Genomic DNA, 9,272 nt, shown 5'->3' on the forward strand with positions numbered 1-9,272 from the left:
TGATTGGTTTTTACCTTGAAACAGACATAATACATGGACCCTACACGCACATTCAATAAAACATGGTGTATGAGGATTAATAATGCGTTTAACAGGCAGCACATTTTGTAGTTGAATGGTTCTCAACATTGCCAACGTTGTTGTACATAACATTCCATGTGTTTATTTACCTTCTGCTGGTCCCGACATACCACACACTTTGACATCGCCTTTTTCGTGAGTGCTGCTGGTTGTGATACCGCTATTTGCAAGCTCATTTTTATTCCTATTTGACCTTTGCCTCTTTTGATTTACCTACCCTCTCAGTGTTCGGGAAACGCTTAACCGTCCCACAAATGCGACAGGTTACTATTGTGCGCTTACAGGCGTTCTTACCGCGCGTCCTAAGATTCAAGAAAAGAGAGAAATTAATGGATTATGGCATCTATGGAACGCTTTACATATGCTAACTTACCTTCTACTCACTGACTCCATTACATGAACAGCACAAGTGATAGCTACCTCCAAGAAAATGTCTATGCAAATAAGAAAGACAATATGTCGACAGACCCCACTAAAAAGATCAATATGGAGCAATAAGAAAGCTTTTTATTCAAAGGGTAGCTTTTATAAAACTGACTTGGAATGAACTAAAGGAATAGGCAATATCAACCGATCAACACATACTTGACTGGAAATATAATGAAATCTTAAATCAAATACAGTGCATGTTAAAGAAAGACCACACAGCACCATACTGTAAATTTCGATAGTCTGAACCAAAATTATAATGCAACCAGTCAAGTAGAGGTTGGGCCTTACTAGAACGCTCCCGATTTTATCTTCACTATTAGTTTGCCGTTTAATTCAGGACAGAAGCATCCGACACGACGGCAGCGCATTTAGCTCTAGAGACCGTACTTTACCAATTCTAACCTTTCTTTGTGAGCACAATACGATTAGCCCAAACGAAGATACTGGAAAAGTCATATTAATGCAAATAGATGTCCAACAGCGGTTAAGAAATGCACCCTAATCTTTAATCATCAGGACGACCTCTTCTAAACTTCTATGTTCACTGTTGCCGCTCAAACGATAATTTTTGGAAATCAAGAATTTTTTAGTCATTAACACTAAAATTCTAAAAAGCCGAGCTATAGTATTCTGTCTTACCTGCCCATAATTGTCTTCTTCACACTTTCTTTTCTTTTCTCTTTTTTTAGATAATGGAGTTACTACGGACAAAACTAATTGAGGAAGTACATTTTGTAGTTTGTAGGGGCTTTGAAATAACTGACACTAAAGCTCAGTGTTATTTAAAAAATGTATGAAAAGTGTAGTCAGGAATAAACTACGATTGGGGCTAGGTTTTATTAACTATTCTGTATAATGATGAGCTAGAAAATTCTGGCAGGTAAAAGAATTTATGTTTCGAGTTATCATTCGAACTTGAGCTTCTGCATGTTGTTCACTAGCTGCAGCCTAAATGTGTACTGGATAATATATGTAAACACTGACAGTAATCTGCCTGGATTTTCTTAGATGGATCTTCAAATAGTTGAGATGTAAGCTTATTAGTTACATATAGGTTCACTATATCGAAATATTTAGAATACATACTGCACACTAATTAAACAAACTCATACAACAAACAAAGACAAATTAATTCGAACACTAGCTCAGTTATAGTTGAAGTACAGCTTTCATAAGAAGGCATCGGGTATAGATAAACAAGCTTTCGGTACTGCACTGGAGTATAATTATATTTTTCTGAACCTGTTGAACAAACTTGAAGGTCTCAATAAGCTATGTGATTCAGTTAGCATGATACACATTACAGAGTTCTTTAAAGATTTATAGTATATAAGACTTGCTGACTCGTTACTTATCCAATTTTGCAATGCAGCAGTAATTAAACTTGTTTACAGTGTGTTTTGTTTGTATCTAAGATAACCTACATATGTAAAAAAATATTTAGCTTTATCTGCAACTATAGTCCAAACCAAAGCTCAAAATTGGGTAAATTATGGGGTACCTCCTACCTATATAATACTCACCTAACTTTCACTGAATTAGTGCCAGGTCGAAGTGGTGTTGAACACTTTTTGCACAGTATTCGTTTTAGAGACGCATGTAGCTTGCTCTGAGTCTTTCTAGATAGAAGTTGCAAAGTATAGCCGTAGAAAGCGTGAAGATTGCTCGCCATCGGACTCTCGCTACTGACCAAATGTTGCACCTTGAGATTAAAAATAATTTTAAAAGTGTTTTTGCAGCATAGCTATCGCTGTTCTCATTGCGACTACCGTTCATCGTTACGAACCGCATATTCTTTTCTTGTAATTTACTTCTTGAACCCAGAAAGAACAAGGCGGGCGCGTTCAAACCATACTGAATATATTATTAAAAATCAAATCCCAAATGGAAATAAATCGTACACATTGTTGCAGTTTACAAATGTAAAAAGAAAGGTTTTAGTTGGATCATGATTCTTGTTTTAAGCTGGAAATTGGATAAATATTGGATTGCATTTAGATTTTCAATAGGTGAATTAAATGCCATATCACCGAATGCACGACGTCGGTTCAAAGCTTGACGTACCTGCGCCAGGAAGTTCATTCGATGGAAGATTTCCGATCCTTTGAAGCATCGACCTACAGCAGCGGTCTTTTCAGTATCAGCCTTTGCGACGGTTCCTTTCTTTGCCTTTGATTTCTCTAATGTATGTGATGGAGGAGACATCCCGATATAGGTTTTGGTACATTTATAAGAGCATAATAGCTGATCGTAACTGAAAGGGTTAAGAATAAGATTTAATGGGAATGGCTGCAGTTTATCGATAAAAATTACAAAATATTGACTGACAGTAAATTTCAAATACATCAGTGTTTTCATTTCTAAGAAGACGAAAATAAATTAACGTACTAATGATGCATGCTTTTTGCCCAAGTATTATCTTTTCTTTTACGCGAATTTAAATATATGTACATTGAATCAGTTTGGGGCTATAATAACGAACGACGGAAGGCACTATTTTACAATAGATTATATATCTAACTACCTTTCTAATGTTCGAAGCACCAGGGAAAGTAGATAATGCTGTTTGATTGGCTGTCTTCTATTTCACATTTGACCATTAGATACGGTGAGACGCAGCAAGATGAAAGCTCGTCATATTCAAGTCCTCCCTCAAAATGTTCATTAAGCACTACATTCAAATATTTTGCATTTTAATTGCTATACACTAAAATAATTGCCACAGGTACTAGGGAGCAGTTGAAAAATACAGCTTAAATTTTACTACTGCCTCGGGTTTAAATTTCGTTTGACTTAAGCATACTCAAATGATAAACAAATCCTATGGAAGGTTTACAATCAATAAATAGATTGAGCAGATGAACTGTAAGATATATAGATAACTATAATGTTGCTCTAAAGACTGAAAATTTTCAACTTATGTAGTTAGCATCGAACATATAATCACTTATCCGAACGAACCTTTCCAGGGGGTATTCGAGCAACAACGCGGCACTAGAGATGAAAACAAAGTATGAAGTTTACTCTGCGCACTGTCTTAGCAGACAGCCTAAGAGAAGCAACCGCGCCAGAATTTGAATACGCTCGATTGTGATTAATGCATTCAGCCTACTTCTATTTAATCTAGGATCAAACATGCATCTACCACTTCTGATCGAAATATTTGACGGGTTACTGATGACGTATAATTCTGCTGTGTCTAGTATTATCTGATGCAGTTATTGAATAATGCCGATTTTCACCGCGAGGACTGTAAAAATGTAAAAAGATGTTGTCTCTAAGCCACCTTTCATTTTATAAGACTATTTAACATCCAAGACCTAATTGATATACCGTATCAATTAGGTTATTAATTCAATATTAACGTTAATTCAATATTAAATTCACGTAGTTTATAAAAAATGTATAGTCGCAGTTGCAAGAACGATTGACATTAATTAAGGGCATGACTCGCAATGAGCGCGAACTAATCAACCAACCATATCTTTTGTATTTATTATAATCTCACGTTGTAACATTCTCTAAAGTATAAACTATTGTTTATGGCAGTTTAACGACTAGAAAAATTGAGGAGCCGAAATGGTCTAAATGCCGACAGCTTTCTGTTTCGTTAAACATACGTCTGAACTGAACGCTCCATTGGTACGACGCGCTGAAGGTCCTCAGATCTAACAAAATAAGTACACACAAGCTGTAGAACGTCGAAGAGGCAACTGTGTATGTATATTTAATGCTAAACTTTATTATTCTTTATGCTGGTATGTATTTTTTTTAAGTAGTGTATTCCGGATCGAGAATTTAGGAAAGCACCTTTTGTACATTAGGAAAGCAATTCAACTTTTCGAAGATGCAGCGAGTCGCTTGCTAACGATTTCACGCAAAAAAGTCTCTATTTACATATTTATATCATATTACTGAAATTTAAAATCTTAATTATTATAACGATAGTTGCGTAGTTTTATCAAGCGGTGAAAAGTACGCGTTCCAAATAGCAAGGTTCAATTCAACTCGATAGAATCTATCTACCCATATCAGGCTGGATAATAACAATAGCACTTCATATAAACATATTCCCTAACAACTCTAACACGATAAGAAACAATGTGTTTCTTAAACTAGCTAAGAGACGGGATTTTCCAGCAACATCATACGTGAACATCGAGACGCATGGTGTTTATCTCTTTATTCCGCGCATTTAATACATATGCACAAACGTTCATGATCATTTGAAGTAACTCACTATAAGGGGTTAAATTATGACTAATTTATGATTCTTCGATTTTGGAGGGATTTCGGTTAGGAACACAGATAGTTGAAACAAGGGCATACCAGGTTCAAATGCAAAGATACGTGATGTAATCTATTGCCCAAAGTAACACGAATGAGCATTGTATTACTCTAACCTATGATGCTTCTAGTTACTTATCACGTATATACCGAGTTGTAGCGTCTGCTAGTTTTAGTAAAGCTGCAGTTTGTTTGGCCTCGTCTTTAATATATCCATATGATCATTATATAGCTACCACGTATAGGACATAATAACAAAGATAAACGTAGTCAAAAAGTTGCGCTTTGTATATTATCTGTGTTATAGACCGATGCATGCATTTTGTTTAAAATAAAACAGAAAGTCGACCTTCCTGTTTGAGCGGTAACGAGAAAACTATCTCCTTTTAAATTTGATGTGGCGTTAGTACTGAATTAATTAATTTTAGTTAGAAGTTTTTATTTAGTTTAGAAGGTACCTGCCAAACACATTCTTAATATATAAGTAATAATGTTCGAATGTACAATTTTTTCTCATAACTGGGAGAACAAAGGCATTATGTAGTTACAAATGAAACCATTTCTGATTTTCTTAAATCCCTGGACTTTATGTGGGCGCTAATGCGATAACGCTAATGATTCTTCTTTTTTTTCCATTGCCTGTAAACGGCCAAGACGTAATTACTTTTTTCGTAAGTTTACAATGCTTTCACCTCATAATCTTGTACGCATCGTGACCAGACGTTAGCTCTTTTTATGTTTTAATGTATACCATGACACAGGTTCCGTGGTGTCTATAAGCCTTGTAAAAATATCTGAAAGCTTGTTATTGAGCAAATTCCTTCTTTACCTGTGTATCGCCTATAGTCAGCCTTTTAACTCTTTTTCGTGCCGTCTTAGGAAGGCTGGTTATCTCGCAAGAAACGGAGCTCGTTTTGAGTGACACAAGTGTATATCGTGCACGCTTTATTGATGGATTTTCACGGTCTACCTCGTTACATGTACTCTACTATTTCTAAATTTACGGTAGGAGTACAGTTGGTACGCTTCAGTACGAGGCAGCACATTGACATAGTAATGCGTGCAGCTTCAATCATGCACGTAGATGAATGCACGCTTAAATACGTCAATAAAATGAAAGAAAAGGCGAATGTGCGCCAACAGATTGAAAGTGATACCCTGCTAATAAAATCTGAGTCAATACAGACGTATTTTTTATGTTTCATAGTGCTTTGAAGCTAGTATGTATATGAAGCTCAAAGGTCAAGGATACCACTATTAAGTAGAACCGACGAGTAACGAACGAGATGGTCGGTTTAGACCGTTGCGCTCTCTGTATAATATGTCAGGCTGCACAATGCTAACGTAACTTTAATGAACACTTTGCGAAGAATGTTTTAATTATAGCTTTTTACGTATTGTATGTGTATAGATTTTTTGTATGAAAGCTTGTTTGGTTCTTTGTTCCAATTGACAGCGGCCGTACCCATTGCAACCAATAATACGACTTTCACGTTTCTTCGTATATAGGCGCACAGGTATCGTAGGTTTATACCGATGCAACAGATTGAATAGTCAAGAATCGATGAAAAGAAACATAGCGTTAAACAAAAATCTGGTAGTTTCTCTCTATATCCGCTGAGATCTATAATTCATTTGAAGCGGATGCTTTCTATTTGGTAATAAAATGGTAACGCCGAAATCTCTACAAAAAAAAAATTACTAAAAAAGCTACGTTCCAGTTATCTAGCCTGCACCGATTCCAAACAATTAGCACTATGCGTGTACATACTGGCCTGTATACATTGTGCGTATATATACATGTATAAAGCGAAAGAAAGCGCCTATTACTCACGCACATAGTTAATTAATTATTATGTACATATTTGCCGTCACGCTCCATGACCATAAACTAGTTAATCAAACAATAAAAAAATGCTTGTTAAATTAAACTGTCTCTATGTTCGCCGTTGGGCATTCCATTAGACGATTAGGTGGCCTCCAGCATGAAAAGACGTCTGTCTGTCTGTGCCTGGGTTCGAACCCAGACCAGAACGCGTCCGTTAGATTAGCAGGCAGGCATGCTCTTCACTAATGTATCACAGAAACGAAGTCGTTACAGCTCTCTCGCCTCTTCTAAATCACACCAAACAAAGACCTGCTTTATGTATGTAATTTTTGAAATCTTTTTTGGCGGGCCCCATCCTGCCAACGGCATGCATCATGCGACAAGTCTGATTAATAAAGAAATAAACAATACTTTTTTAGTTCGTGGTTTCATAATACGCGCGTATTTCCATACGTTATTTAGTTTAACTTTAACGGTTATTAATGACGTTTTAGTTTACATTGAACCGAAAAATCCTGGAATTTATTTGAAGAAAGTTTCAACTTTCCGTTCTTATATTTATCTACAGGAATGCTTTCGGGCACTTTTTATCGTAATACAAAATTTCACTTCCTGCATACTATTATACATGGCTCACTTATCTCGATCCGGCGTCTAACTCCCTTCAGACTAAATACAAACCGTTTTGTTGTCCTGCGCCTCGTACGCTATCTCTGGCGTATAAAAGCAGCTGAATAACAGTAGTTATCTCTCGTTTACCGTTGTTATATTTGGTATTTTTTCAAGCAACTGAAGTCTTTGAATCGCTTTGAATTCTGGCGATCTTCGAATTTGAATATCCGGTGAACTGTGGTACTATCAACATCGCAGTAAACATTAACTTATTTCTAAGTCATATCACAACCCCTGTATTACTGGTCTTTAAGCAGTCACACCCACGTATGGCTAATCGTAAACGATCAGTTACTTTCTAGTTACTGTTCGATGTTCGTCTGCTAAAACATCGTATTGTCACTGCTCCTTAGCTTTCTTATTTTGCAGAATGTTATCGCGTGCCTTCGCTCACTGATATTTGAACAGCTTATTTAGATCCAATCCTGTGTCTATGAAAGACGTTTGTAGTGCAGCTCGCCAATTTTCTCTGAGGCTTTGACAAGTTGTGCGATCGCCGTATTAAGTACCCTTTTAGGTCTAAGTTTATCAGTATATAACTTATTTTCGCTTTTCAATGCACACAGAGATACACATACATTACATCACATGGCCCTCACATGGTTTGCCGGCCACACGCGTCCACATCCGGAAATATCCTTTGATAACTTCTTCAATACTGGTCCTTTGTTTCCACTTCCTGTTAGCTTTCCTTCATTGCGTCTTAGTTCAGACAGCCAATTGTGCCACAGAGTAAGCAGCGATTCTAAAGTTATCCTGACAATAAACACCCATAACATTACTGTTTTGCGTCTTGATTAGCTGGAAGTTTTCCGTTCTATATTAGCTATCTTTTTTTGCACAGGTTTTGTAACGAGTGGACCTCTGTTACGATTATCAATAATAGGACCAGTTCGGAAATAGGTCTTTATACTTAAAACAATAAATTCAGCGATACCACGACCAAGGTTGGATAAAAATATATATAATTCTTGTGAATAGTACGACTACGTAAATAATGACGATAGAAAAAGCAAAAATACAATACGCTTAGTTGTTTTGGGATTACGAATAGATAATTTCGTAGGCTTCTTATAGTCGATAATTTATTTTAAAGGTCGACGGGTGGTAATATTTGACAGAAAATGCTAATTCTCACTATATAAATGTAAACGGTGTTCCAAAAGGTTCAAGGTTTATTTGGGTGCCATGGAATTGGGATGCACAGAGAGTAAGTAAAACAAAATGGTATTCTAGCTTTACGTTGGAATACCATTTTGTTGTTGAAAGTTGAAACGTTTGCCTTTGGAAGAGTATCAGCAGAGATTTTCACTTTGTTTTTCTTTTCTTTGTAAAAATACAAATATAGTAACACGTATGTGGAACAAAGAAAGCGAAGACAATCCCCAAAAGGCTTTCTTTCTTTCTTTCTTAATTTCCTCATCTTTTTACTGGTTTTAATCAAAATTTGGATTCTCCGAAGTTAAATTCTTATAAAAGATTGCTTTTTTTCGGAAATACAAGGGAGCATCTGAATTGTTATTAATAGACAATGAAAAAAAAAACACAGCATGGTAGATTCCCTTCAAAAAGATAAATTTTGATTCGTCTTCCGTAGGATCGTGTAACTTACTGAACGCATAATGGGTACAATGATCAATAGTTCGAGTCTATTTTTAATCTAATTTATTCTTGTTCTTTCTGCCATGTATCTTTTTTAGACTAACTGTGCAATAAAAGAAGGCGTACAAATTTATTTAGCGGCCTAATATTAAGGGGATTCTGTCTTTTCTATCTTTTAAATCAAATATGCTCTCCCTCGTAAGTGAAACAAGGTTAATTTTAACTCTTATTTAAGATCTCTGAAACATGTTAATGTATCATACACAGTTTTGTTTTTAAAAATATATACAACCTTCAAAAAATATATTTAGAACACAAAATTTACTAAGACTTCATTCATGGGCCAAAGTGAGAAAGAAAACAAAAGAAG

The 9,272-nt window shown here is 35.8% G+C and overlaps 1 protein-coding gene across 7 annotated transcripts in view; it reads right to left on the reverse strand.

Moving 5' to 3' along the window:
• The window catches only part of Rpp21 (ribonuclease P protein subunit Rpp21), a 53,305-nt gene extending 49,690 nt beyond the window's left edge, over positions 1-3,615 (reverse strand). For 3 of the 7 annotated variants that reach the window (XR_015327650.1, XR_015327652.1, XR_015327651.1), the window contains exons 1-4: positions 3,475-3,615; positions 2,578-2,767; positions 2,037-2,215; positions 171-383 (exon numbers count right to left, since the gene is read on the reverse strand). Coding sequence is in view for 4 of the 7 variants with exons in the window: in XM_086989006.1 (XP_086845132.1) it covers positions 299-383; positions 2,037-2,215; positions 2,578-2,718 (405 nt within the window). In the remaining 3 variants the exon portion in view is untranslated. Of the gene's footprint in view, positions 1-170; positions 384-2,036; positions 2,216-2,577; positions 2,768-3,037; positions 3,185-3,474 lie in introns of all 7 variants that reach the window. The other 4 variants (XM_086989005.1, XM_086989007.1, XM_086989006.1 and 1 more) reach the window with 3 other exon arrangements.
• Between the last annotated feature and the right edge of the window lie 5,657 nt (positions 3,616-9,272).

The sequence above is a fragment of the Varroa destructor genome, unplaced genomic scaffold (genome assembly GCF_002443255.2).
Source record: "Varroa destructor unplaced genomic scaffold, Vdes_3.0 BEIS01000004.1, whole genome shotgun sequence".
In the NCBI taxonomy this organism is placed as follows: Eukaryota; Metazoa; Arthropoda; class Arachnida; order Mesostigmata; family Varroidae; genus Varroa; species Varroa destructor.